At 41.1% G+C, this 22,983-nt stretch overlaps 1 protein-coding gene across 1 annotated transcript; it reads left to right on the top strand.

Moving 5' to 3' along the window:
- The first annotated feature begins 3,525 nt into the window (after positions 1-3,525).
- LOC111232448 (neuronal acetylcholine receptor subunit alpha-3-like) lies at positions 3,526-20,212 on the top strand. Its single transcript, XM_022759972.1, has 8 exons — positions 3,526-3,667; positions 15,786-15,925; positions 16,047-16,091; positions 16,171-16,280; positions 16,555-16,762; positions 17,356-17,982; positions 18,244-18,381; positions 19,781-20,212. Exons 1-8 carry the CDS (start codon positions 3,610-3,612, stop codon positions 19,904-19,906), a joined length of 1,452 nt encoding a protein of 483 aa, XP_022615693.1. The 5' UTR covers positions 3,526-3,609; the 3' UTR covers positions 19,907-20,212.
- Positions 20,213-22,983: the final 2,771 nt, after the last annotated feature.

Genomic DNA, 22,983 nt, shown 5'->3' on the forward strand with positions numbered 1-22,983 from the left:
TTGCTGTCTCCATCGGGCCCGGGAGGTCCTTCTGCTTTGTCTGAGCTGTCCAACCAGATGCCTGCTGTTACTCAACAGTGCATCTGGCTGTGTGATCGTACAGGGAAAGACACGGGACAGCGGACAAAAAAGAGAGAGAGGTGACAGAGCGAAAAGCAGCAGGATGGTAAGAGAGTGTTTTTCTCTGTTCGCCTGCCCTGTTAGAGAGTAAGCAGTGCTGGGGATGTCACCTCGGTTGGAGATGGTGCCAAAACACCAGCAGACTGACTGTGACACTACAGGGCAATATTCTCCTCCTGTGAACCTGACTAACTCCTGCATCGCTGCAGATGCTCTGCCTGTTTGAAATCACACTTTTCACACACCTTATCTCCTTCTCACTTTCTTTCTCTGCTGGATCTAACGTAGGTGCATACATGTGTTGATAAATGTGTACACACACAAAACAATGCTTGAATCCAGTCCTTGTCATCCATCTGCTGTATTAAAGCTGATATCATTTTTAAAAACACAATTATTACAATTCATACAGTGGCACAATAGTTTGTACAAACTATTAGGGACACTTGCTCTATTCCTTGAGGCTTTTGATTCCCAGTAAAGCCTCTTTAATTCCCTAATTAAATTGAAGCTTATCACATAAGACATGCAGATTAGAAGCAGATGAGTTGAGCACAGGAACTTTTCAGCTTTAAGACATTTAAGATGTAGGTTCTCCAAAAGTTGCTTGAAACTAAACAGGACAATGAAGATGCAAATATTTTGTACACACAGTGCATATTTCAACAATAAAACATCTGTCTCTAGCAACAACATCAGAAAGTCAGAAAAGTTTTAATGCCCTCTGTACGTTCCTGAGACTTGTAAATATTAAGATTTTAAAACTAGTATATAATGGAAAAAAATCAAAGACAAAGCTTGGTCACTCTGGCCCTTATAACATATAGTTATATAATTAAAGGGAAAAATATCCAATGAATGACAAAGGTCACTGGTTGACCTTTTATCTTCAAAGCTCAATGCTGTGGGAAAACACCTCCAAATGTTTGTTTTTTAGTGTTAAATGTCATAAGGGCTTCTTTAAAAATGTCCATCACTATCTTGCGGGCAGTATCTCTCATGTGACCTTTGGGAGTGGACTTACTGTGATTAAAGTGTTGGTAAAAAAAAGGATGGAGAGAAAAGCTGCAACAGGAAAAGAGACAGAAAAACTGGAGAAAGGGAGAAAAAGAACTACAGAGTGTGAACGACAGACAAAAAGAAAAGACCTCCTGTTTCTCCCCAGTCCGGACCGGTGGGTGGAGACTCGTCCTCAGCTTTTCTCTTCATCTTGCTGAGTCAAAAAATACATTTCTGCAAATAGATTCACTGGCTCTGTCACACTGGAGCACATCAGGCAGCCAAAATTGCTTCTCTTCTCTTCTCTTCTCTTCTCTTCTCTTCTCTTCTCTTCTCTTCTCTTCTTACTACATCAATTAACATTTCACCATCAGCCAATCTAAATGTATTTCTTTATTAGCCGTCCATATCCCTTTAATTTCACTGATCACGCCCTCTCTGCCTCTTCTCTCTCCCATCAAACCTCTGTTTATACTTCACTTTCTGTCTCCCCTGCCAGTTCCCACCGGCCCATGTGCAGCAGTTAATCACCGCAGCTTTTCCCTTCCGAGCCTGAACAACAACCTCAGTCAACTTCACTCCCCAACGACAGAGCTAACTGAACTGAGGACCGAGCAGCTCCACCTGCCTTCAGCCTCTTGGCTCTTGACCTGCCGGCTGCTAACATGCTAGGCAATCTGTACTTTTACAAATCTTACAAGTCTTGCTGCACACATTCCATCCAGATACACTGGTACAGTTTTCATATTATAAGAGCAGTGGGAGTCTGCAGGAGGAAAACATACAATAACCTGTGTTTAACATGATAAAAGTGTTTGTCCTCAACAATTTCATATATGTTGCTCTGTATGAAGCAAAATAAGAAAAATAATCTCTCAAAAGTCATTTCTTTTTGATCTCCCACACAGGTGTTCATGTATATAATAAGTGTGTGTAAGATATGTGTGTGTGTGTGTGTGTGTGTGTGTGTGTGTGTGTGTGTGTGTGTGTGTGTGTGTGTGTGTATGTGTGCATATATATATGTATATATATATATATATATATATATATATATGTATATGTATATGTATATATAATTAACTCCATGTTAGAAGCAGATATACAGGTAGTGGTAGTTTCTGGGCCAGGTAAGTAGGTTAGGAGGGGTGAATATTGCGGCAGGACAGATACAAAAACATCTTATGCTGCTGAATATTAAAACATGTATATGCACACATACATTCATGCAGGTTCTGTTCATGCACGCACGCATGTTTGAATTCATGAAATATTAAGGGACAAATCAACTAAAAGCTATTTCTGATCATCCTGTTATTTGTTGACTTCTAAAACAACACACAGTGCTTGTCTGACTCAGTTTTACAAAAGATGAATTTTAGAAATTTCAAACAAAGAAGATATTTTGATGCATATTTGTTTTTTCCCAGTGATGGGGTAAAAGCTCCTTTATATTTACAAAGGACAGAGCTAAAAAATAAATAAAGATGTTTCAGTGAAAGAAAGGAATTTGAATATTTACCTCACCTGAAACATATGATGTTTAAAACCACATTACTACTGCCTTTTTTTTATCTTTAAAGATGATGTTAAAGACGATATAGTAATCAGTCTGGGCTTGAATACTATAATATATACTTGATACTTGAATAATAGTTCCAGTGCAATTCCATGCAGTGTTGCTATGCTTTAATAGCTTTCCATTATTTGAACTGGGCAGACAGTGTAGCCTTCGAGACTCTATTATAGAGCAGCTAATGCTTTAAGCTGCCTGCACATTGTTATGCGTACAAAATCAATTAAGTGACTAAATAGGTCATTTACAGCTCAGCACTGAAAATATGTGATCTTGTGTGTGTGTGTTTGTGTGTGTGTTTGTGTGTGTGTGTGTGGGTAGGTGTGTGTGCTGCATCTTTCTCAACAGCTATATTGAGTAAATGTGGGGATAATTATTTGGGTTAGAGATACTGTAGTTAAACTTTTTTTTCAGAGAAATGTTTTTACACAATTTTCTCAAACTGTGTGCAGACAAACAAATAGATAGATAGATAGATAGATAGATAGATAGATAGATAGATAGATAGATAGATAGATAGATAGGTGAACATGAGAATAAATTACTTGTTAAGATGGATATTTTTGCAGTGGAACTGGCAGAACCGGTTAGAGCCATGGCTGAAAACCATTTCATTATTCCAAACTTATCACCTGTGAGTCACTGTGAGTCAGGTCGCTGAGTTTTGCCCGTGGGTGAGTGGGTGGGAGTGTGGGACTCGGGGACGGACGGAGGGAGGAGGGAGGCGGTACGTGCAGAAGTTGTCCATGTCGGGAGGGCGCACCGCGAGTCCAACCTCTCCACGCTCCGGAGCGCAAAGGAAAAATGTTGCTCTAATCTTGAGGCTTCGCAGACGCCTGTAGTGGGTTACTGACAAGACTTCCCTCATCAGCATCATCTTTTATCCGCAGGGAGCGTCTCCAAGCGTCGATGAATCGATGAATTTCCCCGGGAAACTAACAAACGTGCTCCTGCTGGTGCTCGTCGCAGCGCAAGGTAAGACACTGCGCGCCCTGGATCGGTGCTGGACTCGCAACGCAAAAAGTACCATTGTACTCGTTACTTTATACCGTCACTTTATCTGGTAAGACCTGTGAGCGGTTCTTGACCTTGCCTGTGAAATCAGTTTTACCACCTCAGGTGAACTTCCCTTGTGCGTCTGAGAGAAAGATCAGCGAAAACAAACAGATTTTTATCCCAAATCCAGAGAGTAAAGCACGAGGAAACCAGTATTTTCAGGTAACCTTTCCTTCCAGGCATCTTGATGATAACTAATGACATTCTTTTCAATTCATTCTGAGTGCAGGAACCCCACCCCCACCCCTTCACCCCCCAACCCACCCCTAAATATCCTATATGATCTCAAAACTTGTAGAGTCACTCCTATTCTATAGGCTATGTGGTGAGGGCCTCTAATCGGATCTGTATGCACGGAATAAATCAAACAAGATACTTTAACATGCACACGGGGTTCAGTTTTCTCAGGACATGATCTGCGATGGTGATTGTGCCCCTGAAGCTGCTGTGAAGCACTCATGCATGAACAAAACGAGCCAACGCATGGATGACATACATTTCTCTCCAACAGCAGCTCCTTGACTGTCAGTGTTGATTTCATACCTGAGTCTTCCAGATGTGCAGGGGGATGTGTGCTCCCTCCACCCACAGAGGTCAGAAGTCAGGGTTAGGTACAATGCATTACAGTATAGGCTCTGGAGCTGTAGGGATGAATTGTTTTACTCAAGGGCATTTCAGCAGGCACATTGTTGCCAGTGGTTTAACAAGCAGGAAAAGTTACAGTGGAAGCTGTGAGGAAAAGTATAATTTAATGTCTGTAGTTTGTGACATTAAATCACAGCTGGATCACTTCGGCACATATTGTCTGTATTTTGTTTTGCTCTCTGTGTGATTCGTCTCCTACCGTCTTCCCTTGTGTTTCCAAAACCATGGCCTATTTCTTATTTTCTAAGGTCTTTAGTTCACGTACGGCTGCCAAATCCCGCGTGTTTTAAAACTGCAGATTCTGAAGCGGGGTCCTTGAGTGGCTCCCAGGGGACCCAGAGCAAAACAAAGCCTAGATAAACACTTTACAGCAAAACTTTTATGCTGTGTTGTGCTGTGTAACTGAATGGTTATTTTAATCTGAATTTCATCTCATTCACATCCACAAAGAGGAGTTTTCTTTCCAGATGGGAGCACCACAGCCTAATGGGGAGCCTATCTGTCTATGTGTAGGATCAATAACTTGCTTTAAAGTGGTAAATATTTTTTGGCAGTGTATTTGCTCAAAGTGCTCACTGGATTGTGGGATGTACTTTAATGTGTTTTTCTGTGGATGCTCTGTTGCTGAAGTTTAAGTTTCTGTCCTCCAAATGCAGAGATAGTTATCTACAGAGGCAGTAAAGTTGAAGCAGATGTAATGGTTTCATTTTATGCATCTTTAGGCGGAAAAACAGTCTATCATCTAACATCTATCTAACAAATTCAGCTTTCTTATCCACTGTATTGTTTAAGTAAATGAACTGACTATTTAAGGACAATAATTAATAGGAATTAAAGTGTCTCTGTTTTGTTGTTGTTATATAAGATCATTTGAAAAAATCTATTTATAAATTAACACATTTAAAATTTTAATTAAAAGTAGCATAACGACACCGAATCATATTAATTTGACTAGCTCCTGATACTCTGCTAAGCTAGTTAGCTTTAGTTTGGGTTTATTCCTTGACCAGCCTCATTTAATTAGCGGTTATGTGAAATAACAAATAACAAACTGAATTAGGCCTACCTATATTTATGTCCATTAAATTCAGAAAACATTTTTGCAATTACAGACAAGAGCTATGAGGAAAACATCTGCATAAATAATTTACTTTTAGCTTTAGCTAAGGCGGGTTTTAGCTGTCATTCTCCCCAGCTAGCTTTCACTTGATATACAGCAGCTAGCTATCTTGCTTTGTCTACTTGGCTGTTACTCTGCAAATTTAAAAAAAGCTATTTTCATACGTTTTCAGGAACAATACAGATGTCAGATTCAGTTTTTAACTGAATTTTCATCAAATATGTACTTTTTTAGGGCAGTTGCCTATAAGTGGCATGTTTCTCGTTTTGTTCAGACACAATAGGTATTGCTGCTCATATTAAACACCCAAGTCTTCTTCATTTTACCTTAAACTAACAGATACTTTACTTGGGACTGACCTAGGAGATACAGCAGAGACTTTAGGAGGTGTGATTATTCTGGCTATAGATTGAATCCAAGCTATGTTGTAGGAAAATGTTGTGACTTCCTGAGTGTAACGGCGAGCATGTCCCAGATGTGGTACTTTGAGTCGCCCCGTGGGAGCAGCACTAAGTGTCTTCGCATTGTCACGATCCAGTCGTCATGTGAAAGACACTGGCTTCACACATCCTGTAACTTGATGCAGACTTACCTCACTTCTCTCTTTCTCTGCCTCACTCTGTCATTCTCTTCAGCTGGATGGATTTGCCACAGCGGACTGCTTTGTCGCTTTGCCCTTGAACTGGGTAAAATTCAAAAGGGAAAAAAGGGATAACAGTGTTAATACTCTCACAGCAGAGGAGAATTTTGCTCAAGTGAGAGGAAATCAACTTTGTATCCTTGCTAGTAAGAGGTGGTTCACTTAACTAAAAGCCAGAAAAATGAAAGGATTTTGCCCTCACCTTCCTCTTTCCCCCCACTCTGTCCTCCACCTCCTTTCCTCAATCCCTCATTGGCTGTGGGGGGTTTTGTATGATTCTGAACAGGGGCTGTGTATGCAGATAAGTGCGTGAAAAACACACACTGACACACACACACACACTCCCAGTGGGGGTCTGATTAGTGGGCTACAGAAGGTATTGTCTCCTGCCATCCAGGATCGAGTGATTTGTCCCCATAACAGAGGAAATGCTGATCCTGCAGTCCATAGGATTTGGGCGTTTTAGTCAAAAATAGAATCTGGTTGGAGTGGCTTGGAGGCAAGGAGTGAGAGATCTGTACAGCAAGGGGTTCGTACTTGGAGATATGACATTCAAAATGAAGTCACAGCCTGTGGGATAGACTGTGGTGCACATCAACATATTTCAGGACAGCATAGGGTCCTTAAAGTTTGAGATTAAAATTAGTGAAATTGCATGATGCATTTCCCCAAAGCACCTTTTGCTTGCATCATCTACAGCAGAAGCCATGTCTGCATTATTCTGATCTGATCCGCATTATGTTTCAGGCTTGACCCTTTATCTCACTTTACTGTGCATTTTAAAAGGCTGGGGCGGCATGTTGACAGTATAAAGAGGATATACATTTTCAAGAGAGCAGCAAGTGCAGGCTGCTAATAATAATAAAAAAAAAACACACACACATACGTATATATATGCATATGTATATACTCAATTGAATCACAACTGAATGTTTTAGATCAATGGAGCTTGCAGCGTGGCCAACGAAGGGGAAAAAATCTAATGTTTCTTTCACCAGTATTCAAAATGGTTTATATTAAGCCTCTGTAGCTTTTATCTAAGTCTGCTTGTATCGACTGTTCTCCTTGCATTGCAGCATCATCAAGCATATTTGCTCCTCTGCCAGACTTAAATGCTCTTCTGAGCTTGGAACTACAGAACAGCTCTCTGGTTTCTCTCCCAGAAGCAATATAGTTGCATTAAAGTCTGACAGACGATCAGTGTGTGTGTGCATGTGTGCACGCATGTGTGTGTGTGTGTGTGTGTGTGTGTGTGTGTGTGTGTGTGTGTGTGTGTGTGTGTGTGTGTGTGTGTGTGGCTTAAGAACTGTGTGGTGGCTTGAGGATCCTTTTAACACGATTGTCATGTGATTATTGCAACCAAACCCCCCCGCCCGCTCCTTCCCTTGCGCACATACTGTGTGACCACCACAGGCAGATGCAGAGGCCTTATTCCACCCCCCCATGGATTGGCTTAGACCATCATACTCCCCTCCAACCACCACCACCACAACCACCACCACACACACTTTCTCTTTTTCACAGACATCCTCCTCCAGACAGCCCTGCTGCCTGATTCCTCTGGGACATCCTGGTCTCCAGTGCTGGCAATGAACTGAGTCACGCTTTAGGATGGAGTGAGAGAGGGTGAGAAATAGAAAGCTAGAGATGAGGTTGGGCAAGATGCCTCATATGGAGGACAAGGATTTCCAAACATTTTTCGCTAGCTTTGCTTTCCCCATTCCTCTTTCATACCACGCATTATTTTCTATCAGCTGGCTTCTTTTTCTCTTGTGATTTGTTGGGGTTTTTTTTTGTATCATGTTTGTCAAGTGTCCTAAACACTCAAGATGATAACGCAGACAAAGCAAGGTATTACAGACCTTTCATGCCAGTGCATTATTTATTATTTATTATCCCAACTTAAATTAGACCCTCAAATCATGTCAGATCTTTATCAGCATGTTTTGCAGTAGCTCAGTACATTTTGTTACACAAGTCTAGGCTCAACAAATTTAAACTTTGATATTTAACAGATGATTTAAGCCCCAGTCTAATAGATCCATACTACATCAGTGTCATTCATAGTATACAGTATTTCACTGTTAGTTTCCCATTTTCAATCTTATGTTCAAAGTGCCCTTGTCTTTCAGTCCCATGTCTATTTTTGTACAAGTCTACTGTTTCCAAGCCACAGCGGTTGTGGCATTTGGGTTGTCTGCAGTCGTTGTGTTGAACTCTTCAGTTTGAACTTCATCTCTGTGTTCTTACAAGAAATGAAACAAGCCTGGTGTCATGTACGACGATCACCAGGTTAGGCTTTGCCTTCACCCAGTGGTGACACTCTCACCAGTTGCCCTAATGCATTCATCAAAGTCCTTGCTGGCAGTTACCTTAGGTTCAAACAAACTGCTCAACTATGATGGCGAGAAATACTGTAACTTCAGTTGCTGTTTGCTACAACATGATATGTTCCAGTGTGTATGTTGTAGCCTCCAGCTCAGAATCGACCAGTAGTAAACCCTCCATTCATCCATCCAGCCATTCATCCATTTTCCATTCACTTGTCCATGGCTGTGGAAAACACAGCTAAGCATCCTTCTTTTGTGACTTTGATGGGTCTTGAGAACTTGTCAGCAAATGTAATCTCTCCAGCATGTCCTGGGCATACCCCAGAGACTTCCTCTCTCCAGAGGCAGGAAACTGTCATCTTCCATCTAGAGTGACTCCTTGCAGGAAGAGCAGAAGTAACTCCTGCTGCCTCTCAGTTCTTAACAATGCCTTGAAGAGTAACATAGTCATTAAGTCATTTTATCCACTTGTATCCATTATTTCATTGCTGTCTCAGTACTCAGGGCTGAAGGTGAAGGTCGTGCTGAAGATGAGAAAATGGTTAATTTTGTCATAACTCGATCTCTTTTAGCAGCTTCTTATCTTCCCTGAAGATAATCAGACATTTAAGCCTAAGTAGGTAAACCAGGAGAAGGGCTGTGGAGTGTAAAAATGATATTATAGGAAAGCCATTCTTAATGTTCTAAACGACTGCACTGTAGTTACGTTGTGTGTTTCACACTCTAAAAGATGTCTCAGAGTTCTTCGCACACCTCTTGGTTGTTTGGTATCACTATGAGTGCACAGCAGATATTCAATTTTCTGTGTGTGTGTATTTATTTCCTTTTTCCATAAAATTGCTTGCTGCTGGTGAATTGACATCACACCTCTTAACAGAGCTCCTGTGTTCATTGAGGTGAATTCCTAATTTCCTTGTTGTTTTACAACATAGAGCATTTTACAAGGACATGACTAAAATAACTGCAGGATTTTTTTCCCAGGAATTTCAGGTTATGATGATGTAATGTTGTATGTCCTGCTGATGTATACGCAAGAAATGTTGGAGTTTGAACTAATATAACTGCAAGATCTGCAGTTTCTACAGGGGTAACACCCTGGAATAAATACCTGTCTTCTGCTTGTTTGAATTTCTGCCTTCATAAGCCTATCCTCCAAATTTCAGCCCTCCTGTATGTGAACCTTGGGGGATGATACATTATTAAAAGATTTATCAGACTGAGGAATATGCCAACACTTAGAGAGAATATACTTATCCTGGAAAGCCAACAGCAAAGAAGTTTTCAAAATCTTAACTTAATACTGATGGAGTCGGTGCTTCTGCCGTGCCTGATCAACAGGCGAGCTCCAGCCTCACTGCCTCACTGGGAGAAAAAATAGACATTAGTACTGATTAGTCAATTACCTGCAGCTGTGACTGCAGCTCTGTGAAAAGCACTGCGACCTCCCACTGCACAGACACCGTGTCGAAACTGTGTTTCTGAGTCCAATACAATACGCTGTTGCATTTCCATCTCCTGTTGCAATAAAGCGCTTCTCTAAATGCTCCGACTGTAGCTGCTTTTAAAACTGAACATATGGTCACCACAGCTGTTAAGTATCTGCAAGTCACATGAAGACACGTGTCACTGAACTTTTCAGTTGAAACTTTGAGTATTGAGTTTTATTGCCGATAGAGCAGCCGAACCTCCCTCTCTCTCCCATCTCCCTCTTTTCTGGTGAGCACAATATATTTTTTTCTTTTTTTTTTTGGATGGGCACTATGTCAGATTAGGTGATCATAGAATCATAATTTCTTGCTGTGACTTGGTCAGTAGAAATAAACCAGACCAGTCGTAGCTTCCTCGGCCTGCTTGATGTACACAGGTGATTGGGAAGGAACTGCTAGGGACTGACCAGTGCTACCAGTGCTCTCCTTTTTTCAAATTCAAAATCTGCATGCCTCATTTTATGCAACTGATTTGAATAATTTTTCTGCAAGGAAACCTGAAGCCACGCATTTATATGCCACTAAAAACATAGCTCACTAGGACTGAATGAATATAAGATATAGTGGAAATTTTATAATGACATCAATAAATAAAGCATATAAAACATAGATCTGGCCAATACCGGAGTCATGTGAAAAAGTCAGGTTCCACTATGACACAATACACAATATAAAATGAATATTTTAGTTCCCAGCATCCCACGGCTGTTATGTAGGGCCATTATTGTTCTGTTCGTCAGACCCTGACATTAAAAGCTTCACATGCTTTAGTTTTGTTCAGATTATTTTTAATAAACATATTATTGGATTGGGCTACTTAAGACACTTTTGCCTCACAGGATGTCCTCTTTTTTAATTTTTTTTTTTTGTAAAAATTGGAATTTACTTACATTTTCTTATAACATGAAAAGATCTGACCTCCAAACTCCAACAAGTACATCTTCTCAGATGAAATCATGGAAGCAAAGAACTATTGAATTTCATGCGTCAGTGAAAAAAAATCATATGCTGTTCAGAGTGAGTCAAATCAACGGTGAATGGACATACTGTTCATAAATAGGAACATGGCACACACACACACACACACACACATATACTGTATATACACAAATAGGCAAGCCCTCATACATGAAAACATACATGGGTTATAACATGCACCATATACTTGATGGGATAGTCAAAGCACATGCAGTAATCAGTGTGGATCCTCTTGTGCGTCATTCAGCGTGTCACGGTCAGGCCATCAAAAACCCTTGAGAGCAGAGACACTCTATCTAGCTTTTCTCGGCTTGTTCTCCCTGTCACTTCTCTCCTCCTATCTCTTCCCTCCACTCTCTCACTCTCTCTCTTTATATCTCTTTTCCATGCACTCGCACACACTGTCGGCAGCGTATTATTGGAGGGTAATTAGTTCCTTTGGAGTGTCCACCACTCGCTCCAAGGCTCATCCTGTTAAGCACATGCCTGATCAAAGACAGGCCACGGCTCTTTCTGCAGCTTTAGGCTCCTGTAGTCATGAGAGACAGACTCACTGTTTGGCTTGCTAATTCTAAATCAATGTGGCTATTTAAAGGTGAAATGCATGACTGCTTGACTTGGCTTCATCCGTGTCAGAACAAAGGCTTGTCACTTTGTTAGAGCAATGTCACAAAGACTGGGAAAGGAAATAGCACATGTCTGGTCAAATGAAACATGACTGTCAAGTTGATTTGACGTGATGTTCATCATCAGAGGCAGTTTTGTCCACAATGACTTGAGACAAGTGAGCAGAGAAAAGACAAGACACATTTTGTTAATGACTTCTGGAGCAGTTTGTGACAATCTTAACAGTCAGTTTTTAGCCATGCTAGTGGTGAGACTCTAGGGATGGAAGTGTTGGTTGATCCACCACTTAAGTCCAAACTTAAATATCTCACCAACTATTGGATGGATGAAATGTATGGTCCCCAGCGGATATTGCCATATAACTTTGGTGATACCCTGAATCTTTGTCTGATCTCTTAACTTTGCACCTCACACCATCATCAGGTCAAATTGAATTTGTTTGAAACTCATGACACTGCCAGCACCTACTTATACTTTGTGTTTACTGCCAAATTGCAAATCTTAGCATGCTAACATCCTAAACCAAGGTGGTGAACAAGGTAAACATTATACCTGCTAAACATCCACATGTTAGCATTGTCATTTTGAGCATGTTAGCATGCTGACGTCATTTAGTTGAAAGCCTCGCTGTGCTAAAGTAAAGCCTCATGGAGCCGGTAGCATGACTGTAGACTCTCAGTGTCATTTCAATGTGAAGTTTTGCTTGACCTGAAGCATCATCTGAGCATAATAGATACAAGCTTTATGAGCCTATTATGTTGTAAATGTAACTCAATGGCTGGATCAGGTGAAATTACATGTGCCCTGGAATTCAACTGTAACTTGACCACTGCAAGAAGCAGTGTATATTTACTGAAAGGAAGGCTTGATCTTCATAAATCATCTTTCATCATAAATGTCATAAATAAATCACTCACTGTCTGTTACTTTCACATGTACACTCATTATGCACTCATTTTCCACAAAAATGAATCCTTACATTAAATGCCTGGGAGTGTGGCGAATAGTAAAAGTTGAGTACAACTGAGGTGAAAGTGCAAAGGTTATAATTAACTTCCTTTAGATTAGGGGTACTTAAGATCTTCAGTGGCAGAACAAAGAAGGGAATTAACGGAGTGACTGTGCCAACAGATGAAGAAAAAAATGATTGGCTTTATTTTTTTATTTTTTGTCACAGTGAACAAAAGGTCCAATTAATTGACTGATTTTAATTGCCCTGGTGTCCCCCCGCCCAATTAGAGGCTTAAACAAGGTTCTGGCAGGAGCAGCGAATCAGGGAGCAGCGGGCAGTTTTTAAGGCAGGTACCAAGAGCTGAAATTACACAAGTGTCTCTCCAGAGAGGCATTTTCATTAAGCTTTAAGACTCGGCTCGCCTCTGCCAGTGACCTCAGAAAACTTCTTAACAGTTTTGAAGCCACTATAATATAATGTAACTTTTTACCCATACACTAGAGTATTGGCTCTAGATCTGACCTGTTCTAGTTTTTTTTTTAGTCAACATCTTGGGATAGTTTTGTATTAAAACAATTCATGTTGAAATTAACTTGACTGTAATCAAATCAACTGAACTCTTTTTTCAGATTTACTACCCCAGATGTCTTTGGTTCATCAGACTGATGAAAGCAATGCAGCTGAAAATGTTTGGGGTTAGGAAAAAAAAAAAAAAAAAAAGAAGCTGCACGACCTGATTTTCATTTATCTCAGTGGACTTGAATAGCTTCAGCCTCCACTGGTCTGCGCCCTGCAATATGTGCTCTTATCTGAATTTGAAATTGAGTGAGACTCACACCTCACCATGGATTTAGAGGAGGCAGTGATAAAGATTTAAGTTTAGTTGTAAGTGTAATAAATCATGTCATGTCATTGCATACTTTCCCATTTGCTGCAGCATTCTGTTCCTGTTTTGACCTTTACGTGGGACTAAATATTGTATGGAGTCGTATGTGTGTTTGTGTTTGTTCATCGTTTTATGTGCACCGGATGTTGTGATTATATAAGTGCTGTGTGTTTTAGAGATTGAATTTTTAAGATGAGTCTACCCCAAAGATGTGTTAGTCCCCTGTAATTTAAAATTAACTGTACTGTACTAATTGTACTGTATAAATGGTCGAAGACGTGTTTTCACAGTGTTTCTGTAAATTTATTGTTAGGCTGTAACATTTGTTGACATGCTTCAGATTTAGATAGCCCCTAAAATAAACCAACAAGGGATAAAATTCAATTCAGACTGTTATTTCCCCTTGGCCTTAGCAAGTCTGATTTGTGAACATAGAGCAAACGGACAAGTCTCCTAAAATGAGGAACTGCACAGACTGTAATCTGATATGTACGTCTGCAAGATATCCATCTAAGTGTACTCCCAACAGCAATAAATGGAAGAGCTGCTTTGTGGCTCTATGGGCAGTGAAAATGAAATACTTGTTTGAGCTTATAGGGTCTTCAAAGATTATATTTTATGAAAGCACCATCCTTGCTCAAGGTCTACATATATTCTCATTTTCAAAGTCTATATCTCTATAGAAAACAACACAAACCACCTACTTAACTGCGCTTACACTCTAAGCATGCTTGCTTTGGTGAACTAGTTTACAGTAATAGCCTGCAATTAGTAATTGCAGTTTATATTTTCAGTACATATTTTGATCAGTTGCAATGCTTGCTGTAAAAGACTGCCTCTAAAGCAAACTTGTAGGCAGCCTAACCTACACAGTATTTCAGTTGTTCCCCTTTGCACCAGTTTTAGTGATGAGATGTGACACACAAATTATTAAGAGATGATAATGATGTAAATTATGAAGAGTAAGCAGATGGGGAAATGTCACTGTAAATTTTTGAACCAGTTTTACATGCTTCTGGTTTGTAGAGAGTTAACTGACTCGCACAGACAGAAAGTGTCCCATGTTTTATTTAGATGTTGTCAAGGAAACAAACCTTTTCAGTGAATGTGGCTATTTGTGTGTATATGGGTTGTGGCCCATTTGCCCTCTCGGTGAAGCACATTCTCCTCCATCTCTAAAATTGTTCATGCAGCTCGCTAAGTGCAAGTTTGATGGTTTGGGACTGTGTTGAATAATATGTGCACCACTTCTTGACTTGAAAGCTACAGAGGTCGGTCCCTGCTTTGAAAAAAAAAGTGTTTGTGCTTGAACAAAATCAATCAGTCAGTTCAAAATCCAAGGGGCACACTAACACTGTCTCAATGGCCAACATGGAAATAGCTAAGTTCTGTTGGTATCCTGTGTTTAGTTAACCAGAAGAAAGAGGTTATAGAGGATTTGTATTGAGGACTTGGAGCCACCATTGAAGCCACTGGCACAATGTTTCTGAGGTTGTGCTGGTGGTGTGAGTGTGTGCTGTCCCAAGAGAGGCAACATTTTCTGCTTGGACAGGCGTGGGTCTATGCGCCATCCGAGGCATCAGTGTTTCTAGTGGCAGTTGCCCACGATATGACCTTCAATCCATCCTGACAAAGGGCACAAACACGCTCAGGGACACGTCATTCTTTTTTTACTTAAAGCATTTTGTGTTTGGAGATCTGCTCAAAGCTTTTAGGCTTTGCCTTCACCATTTAAACACGCAGCTGAAATGCCTCTCATAACACTCTTCGATCCCTCACAGCCTCTAGAGCAAAGACACATCAATTAAACAGTTAAAGGGTCATTTCACCTACATCAAACTAAAACAAACTGTATTTTCCATTTTTCCACTCACTCCAAGGCTTGGGTTTATTTGTGCCCTGAACTCCAAGGAGCTTTTCTCTCAAAACTTCAGAATATAAAGTAAAACTATCTGCACACCTAAATATCACTAGTGATATGCTTTCTGTGATCATGGGGAACCATTTGATCTAGGGATGCGTGTTGCTTCGTCTATCTGCTGTAGCTAGAAAGTGAAAGAGAGAACATTGAGGCAATGTCCTGTGAAAGAGTACAACTATCATAAGAGCATAACAATCATCACAAACAATCATATTTTGTTTGGAAGACACTAATGTTAAATTATTTTGAGTGACTGACCTTTTAGTAATGTTGAAGTCAGGTTCAATTTTCTTGCAGTTATGGTCTTGGAGGGCGTCTCAACGCCCGAATTTGAACACAGTAAATTAATGGTTAATAATTGTTTTCCCCGCTGTCAGTGCCTTTATGCCATTGTAATTGCTCATCGTCTTCTTCTATCATTTCCTCCTCTTCCTCTTCTCTGTTTCATTAGACTGCTTTTCATCTAAAGCGGAGGACAGATTGTTTCGGAGGTTGTTCCGGAGGTACAACCAGTTCATCCGACCAGTGGAGAATGTATCTGATCCAGTCACAGTGGAGTTTGAGGTCTCCATATCTCAACTGGTCAAAGTGGTAAGAATAGCTAATTGTCTCTAACCAAAGAAATAAGATGTTTTATAAAAGCACGTGGCTCATCCATTCATCTAAGTTCTTTTTGCTCTGATGACTAATTCACCCTTTTCCGTCCTCACAGGATGAGGTGAATCAGATTATGGAAACCAATCTGTGGCTGAGACATGTGAGTGATATTCATCCTACATGCGATGTCTGTCAGATTATTTGTACAACAGTGATTTACACTAAGTTTCATCTTTCAGGTGTGGAATGACTACAAACTGAGATGGGCCCCTGTTGAATACGATGGGATTGAGTTCATACGAGTTCCCTCCAATAAAATTTGGAGGCCGGACATTGTTCTGTACAACAAGTAAGTTTTGCTCGCAGACGGTAAGATGTAAAGAGGCTTTAAATAGACATCACCCGTCATAGGCAACCACATATAAACCCATCAGGTGGCTTTGGCAGTAGTACCATGATGTACAGTAGTTAGCCGTCTAAAATTTTCATAAGTTAACATCTTATTCTTATTCTTCTAATGCTATTTATTTATGCTCACCATCTCTTGACCTTTTTGAGGTAAATGCTGTAATGGCCTCTAAGTGAAATGACATTTACATCTCCCTGGAAACTCTCTCTCACAGTGCCGTAGGTGATTTCCTTGTAGAGGACAAAACCAAGGCTCTGCTGAAGTTTGATGGCACCATCACCTGGATTCCTCCAGCTATTTTCAAATCATCTTGCCCCATGGACATCACCTATTTCCCCTTTGACTACCAGAACTGTTCTATGAAGTTTGGCTCCTGGACGTACGACAAGGCAAAGATCGACCTGGTGCTCATTGGCTCAAAGGTCAGTGGGTCTTTCTAGGTCACAATTTTATTCTAACTTTTATTCTAGCAGTTTTATTCTACATGATATATTTGCTATACAATATTTTGTTTTTTTGTGGAACTTGTATTTTATCTTTTGTAATTCTAAAATTGTTAGCAGGAACATTTTAGTACTAAGCCAAATTACCTTTTTTTATAATTTCCTCGATTTGGGCAAAAAGTTAAATCTCCTCATTTTGTTGTCAGAAAACATTTAATGAGGCATCACAGTTTACAAACATCTGCCAACTTCTGAACACGTCGAACTGTCCACATGTGTCACTTTAAACTGACTTGATTTTGGGGTGCCCTGGTGGCTCAGCTGGTAGAGCGCGTACCACTTAGGCTCAGTCCTTACTGCAGCGGCCATGGGTCCAATTTCGACCCATGGCCCTTTGCTGCATGTCATCCCCTCTCTCTCCTCGACTTTACTGTCACTCTCTCACTGTCCCTATATGAATAAAGGCAAAAACTGCCCAAAAAAACAACTTTAAATAAACTGACTGGATTTTGAATTTCATAAACAGAAACTGTGAAACCTAAAAATAACTTTTCCCATTTGCATTTCTGCAGGTAAACCTGAAAGACTTCTGGGAAAGTGGGGAGTGGGAGATCATCGATGCACCGGGATACAAGCATGACATCAAGTATAACTGCTGTGAGGAGATCTACCCAGACATCACCTACTCCTTCTACATCCGCCGCCTGCCGCTCTTCTACACCATCAACCTCATCATCCCCTGCCTCCTCATCTCCTTCCTCACCGTGTTGGTGTTCTACCTCCCGTCTGACTGTGGCGAGAAGGTTACCCTGTGCATCTCCGTCCTCCTCTCCCTCACTGTGTTCCTGCTGGTCATCACAGAGACCATCCCGTCAACATCACTTGTCATCCCTCTGATCGGCGAGTACCTCCTGTTCACCATGATTTTTGTCACGCTCAGCATTGTCATCACTGTCTTTGTGTTGAACGTCCACTACCGCACCCCTATGACTCACACAATGCCGGAGTGGGTCAGGGCTGTGTTCCTTGGGGTGCTGCCCAGGGTGATGCTGATGAGGCGTCCTATCGACCAGGGCTGCTCCTCCCCTGCTATTACAGCAGGAACAGGAGGAGGAGGAGGAGGAGGAGGAGGGAGCAGCGGAGGAAAAAAGAAGAGAAAGAACAGCATAGGAGGAGGAAGTGGCACAGGAAGTGTCAGTGTTGGAGGTATAACGGGGGGTGTAGCCTGTCCACCGCTGGATGGTGGCGCGGGGGGAGGAGGGGCCTCCTCAGCTGGTGGCTCCATGAACTGTGTGGAGTATGGCGAGATGAACCGGGATATGAACAGGAGGTGCCCCTACAGAGGCAAGGAGGTGCCGACTCCTGTCCCTCCCCCGATGGTTCCCCCTCCTCCTCCCCAGGCACCCCAGGCACCCCAGGCACCCCAGACCCAAGGACCCCAGGAATCGGGGCCGCCCAAGGTTCCGAGGCCTCTGAATGCCCCGTCGCCCGTCAACGCTGTCGTTGCCTTCTCTGTGGTGTCACCAGAGATCAAGCAGGCCATCGAGAGCGTGAAGTACATTGCGGAGAACATGAGAACTCGCAACAAAGCCAAAGAGGTACGTAAGCAGCTAAACAGTTGTAGCTGTCTCTGTTGTTTTCTGCAAAATGACTGGAGAAAATCTACTTGCCCTAGAAAAATGATAGCAGTAGATTGCATCTTCCCATTAGACTTAAACCATCTTTCCGCAGAAGGTCTAATAATACTATAAAAGTGTGATTAACAGTGAAAATCCCCATGTGTGCAGTGAGTAAAATGTGGGTGTGTTGAGATAGACAGAAGAGAGCCCACCAGACATCTGTAGCTGCTCCTCATCTCTGCTTGAGGCTAGTGGCTCGAGGCTATATTATCCACTGTTAGCTTAAGACACCTGAGCTTCTGACCGAACTGTTGGCAGCTGAGTTTCATTGTGTGTCATGTAGGCGGCAGGTTTTTGACAAGGAAGAAGAATGTGTCGAATAAAAAAGACAATAGTATTATTATTGTATTAAAGTATTATTGTTGCATATGCCGCCTACTAGCTCCTAAAGGGAGACACAAACACAAGCATAAGACGAGGGAAAGACACAATCTTGAGGCCATAGCAAAACCAGAGAGCACATCACAGAGGCCTACCCAAACCTTAACTATAACTCTGAGATGTCTAATCTCAAGTCGTACCTTAACCATGACCTGGTCCTAACCTAAAATCAAGTCTTAACACTAAAATAAACATTCCCCTCCCACCAATAGAATGGTGTGAATAGATTTTGTCTTCACAATGCACCCAGCCCACATACAAACACGCACACACACACACAACAAAGCTATACTGCATGTGTGTTATCTCTGCAGTGTGTGAATGTCTACCTAGCTTAGTAAATGGTGTAGAAACCATTTAGACGGAGCTAAAAAGGGACTGTAAAGCTGCTTGTTTGTTGCAGATGCAGGGCTTTGCTTCTGCCTCCTTCACACTCTGGATGGTCCTGATATGCTTGTTGCCTCAGCTCCATCTTTTCTTTGAGGCATGTAGAATAGCCATACCGGCTCCTCTATAGGCACACAATGGCATTATGGTCAGTGCAGCCGTGATCCTATTGTTCACACCTGACTGATCAAGGAATACATGCAATAGCATATACACACACACACACACACACACACACATATTGTACAAACTCTAACAACGGCCAGATGCGTAGTCGTAAACACTGGTGGGCCTTTCAGCCTATATCTTCCACATAAACACGCACACTCCTCATAGCCATACAGCTCTGGTGTTGACACAGTGACATACAGTGAATGTGATGGTTTGTGCCACTGCTCGAGATTTCACAATTACCATTAAGCAAAGGTCGCTTGAAGTCTTTTAGGGAAAAGAGAGAGAGCAGTGCTAGTTCATGAATTTGTGTGCCCTAGATATTTTGTCTTTTTTCTACTTCCATACACATCTAAATTCTCGTCCTTCCTCTCCCCAGGTGGAGGATGACTGGAAGTACGTCGCCATGGTCATCGACAGGATCTTCCTGTGGGTTTTTGTGACAGTGTGTGTGCTGGGAACTCTGGGACTTTTCCTCCAGCCGCTCATCAGCTTCTTTAAATGACACATTTGTCTTTGTCCTGCCTCTTTCTCTCTCTCTTTGTCTACTTCTGTCTGTCTGTGTAACCCACTTAAATTAGTATGGGAATTATTCTTCCTGCAGCTATTTCACATCAAACTCTGGGCTGTCGTCTTTCTCCATTTCTGCCTTTTCCTCTCTCCTCTTTCTGCCTCTTGCTCTTCTCTGGGATTCCATCATCATCCATCATTTCTAGCCCTCAGCTGTCCGTTTCCTCACATGACTTACCCACATATCCCCGTCCCTCCCTTTTCTTGGCCTTTCAGTGTGCATGCAATGTTGTTATCCAGTCTTCTATTCTCCACTGCTGTTTTATTTTCCCAGACATGATTATCACATCTGCTCTCCTCCTCTTCTTCTTCCCGTTTTTCCTCCTCTCCTGTGCCATGGTTTGACTTGCCGCTACCTACAGCTTATCTTTTCACGGCTGTCTTCTGTCTGCCGTTGTGCCCATTATTCTCTGCATTCTCATTGTTATTGTCCCGTCTTATACAATGTTTAACATTGTCGGGTAATTGCTTAAGTAATTATCATCATAATTACTGTAGAAGAACCTCTTAAGATACGAATCACTAAGAAAGAGTGACCTGACTACCTGTGAGTGTTGCAATAAAATTTTTTCGTTATAAGTCAGTGCAATAAATACAATATACTTTTGAGAAATGTGGACCAGTATGTCCCTCTAAAATTTCTAAATTAAAGACTACTTAACTATTTTTTGACAGCTGGTAATCATATGTACAACCTTATGATGTAAAGGACATTTGATGGCTGCCACATGTTTTTCAGAATGATTTTGTTGATGTCAAACACCTGCAATCATCTCTATGTTTCCCTGTACATACCTTTGTCAAATATAAGTGAGTTATGCATGACTTCTGAAAAGGACACCGTACGTACGCTGTACGCTATGGCTGTACACCCTCGATGATGACGTGTTTTCCACATGTGGTCAAACTACATATACTTATGCACCGCACATAAATTCACAACATCAGTGCAAACTTAAAAAAATTTGCACAATGTAGATTAAACTTGTAAAAAGACTTGAAAATGGCCAAACTGTCCCAAGTCATTTCTAATAATAAAGAACTTCCTGGACTCAAACTCCGTCTGAAATTTACATCATCTCCTTGTGATCTCTGTGCGTGTTTCCTCCAGTGCTACGGTTCTCTCACACAATATAAAGATATAAAGGTGAAGTGAAATGGAGACTCTGAATTGAATATCGAAGTGAATGTATTCATCTGTCTGTGTGGCCACCTGCCCTGGGAGCGCTCTGCGTCTTGTCCAGTGTGAACCGGAATAGTACCCAGCTCCCCACAACCCTTAACTGGATCAGTTTTTTATTTTAAATAAAATTGATGAATGTATAGAATACATCATGACTATGCATATAACATCAAGGGGGAATAACGCTGGAATAGAATTTTTCCTGTGAAGTATCAATAAACTTTTTATATTCACACTGGATGCATATCACAGCATAACTGCTCGCCTGCTGGTGTATGTGTACATGTTGCAATCGTGTTTGAGAAGTTAATGCCCTCTGACCTAGCGTGTAATTGCATTGGTGTGTTTGTGTGTGTTCCATAGACGGTTTTTAAGCTGATGTCAGACAGTGACACAGGGTTTTTAAGCTCTTCAGTGAAAGAATAATCAGTCGCTGTAGGATAAGGAGGAGAGGTGGAGATGATGCAGAGGAAGGACTGCAGAGAGGAATGACAGAGAATGGATGGAAAATAGAAACTGTATTAAACCACATAGCGTAGTAGGTCATCAGAATGGGTAAATAGAAAGTGGGCACTGGTAACATATGGGTATAAAAGAGACAATTTTTCAAATCATTGCAAGTAATATACTGCAAACAGTTTGCAGACATATACTACCTACGACCTGTGTTGCATCTCTTTTTCCTTCTGAGGTGAAAGATGAAGGTTTTAAGATCTTCAAAGGCTTTCCACATTGATGAGTGACTGAGTTTTTCTAGAGCTACGGCTGCAGTTATCGGTATATACAAATAATACAAAAGAATAAAAAAACTTAAAACTAAAATAAACTTCAAGTGTTCATTTTAGTGAGCAGAATAAGAGCCAGTGATCTGTCAGGTACAGATGGATGATCTTGCAGTCTTTGTCGTTATGACATAATAGTCTAGTATTAGTCCTGTATCATAGTTTATATTATTAACTGTATGTTTCTTAAACAATGGTACCAGTGCAAATAACAACTCCCCCGGTTAAAATATGGAAATGTACGAATTTTCACTCACCCACAATACTTCTTTGAGCACCAACTTCTGCAGCTGAGTTTTGCAATGATGAGACTGCTCTTATAGTGGGCAGGTGGTCATGATTTTATATTAGTTATAACTCAATGAGTTTGTAGCTGCTGGTCACTTAAAAAAGAGAAACAGTGTTATTAGGGATTGGAGGATCGTAGAAATGAGGCAGAAAACACAAGGAGGATGGAGTGATGAGAAAAGGGTGAGGGGTCGGGGGAGGAAGCCAGCTGTTAAAGGAACTGCCAGAGGTGCTCACTCTGTCGGGGTGCTGTTATGAATCAGTGAGTCAGCTCATGCAAGTCCCAAGTGTATACTGGGTACAACACTGCAAACATATAAAGAACTGTGAGTTAGGATCCATGTCTCATACTGGCAGATACAGAGGTACACTCAAATTATAATACTCTCATGTTAGTTGAGGTTGTAATTATTTTATTTTCATTCAAAATAAAAATATTTAAGATATTATTATTATAATTTGTAGTACTAAAGGTTGATCTTATAATTTTTATTTAGTTTTGGACATTGCAGCTGCACATTAGATTCGTTAGATTTGTTCAATTATTTTTCTGGTGGAAATATTTCAGAAAAAATTTCATTTTAATGACACCTCCAGAAATTTCAGGGTGAATTCAGGGGGTTCTACTCACTGAAACAACAATATGAAAACAGTCTGGAATCAGTTTTTACAAGACAGTGAAGACACACATTGAAACACGTTGGCTGCAGTAAAACCCCAACTGGCACAAACAGCAACTTGAAAGCAAAAAGCACAGCA

Source organism: Seriola dumerili, unplaced genomic scaffold (genome assembly GCF_002260705.1).
Source record: "Seriola dumerili isolate Sdu_G_001 unplaced genomic scaffold, Sdu_1.0 BDQW01000331.1, whole genome shotgun sequence".
Taxonomy (NCBI): Eukaryota; Metazoa; Chordata; class Actinopteri; order Carangiformes; family Carangidae; genus Seriola; species Seriola dumerili.

What these genes read in the sequence shown, in the direction of transcription:
- LOC111232448 (XM_022759972.1), top strand. Translation starts at nt 3,610, where the DNA reads ATGAATTTCCCCGGGAAACTAACAAACGTGCTCCTGCTGGTGCTCGTC. An exon ending in GACATTGTTCTGTACAACAA is followed by an intron (nt 16,281 to 16,554) that starts GTAAGTTTTGCT and finishes TCTCTCTCACAG; the next exon opens with TGCCGTAGGTGATTTCCTTG. An exon ending in CTCGCAACAAAGCCAAAGAG is followed by an intron (nt 18,382 to 19,780) that starts GTACGTAAGCAG and finishes TCCTCTCCCCAG; the next exon opens with GTGGAGGATGACTGGAAGTA.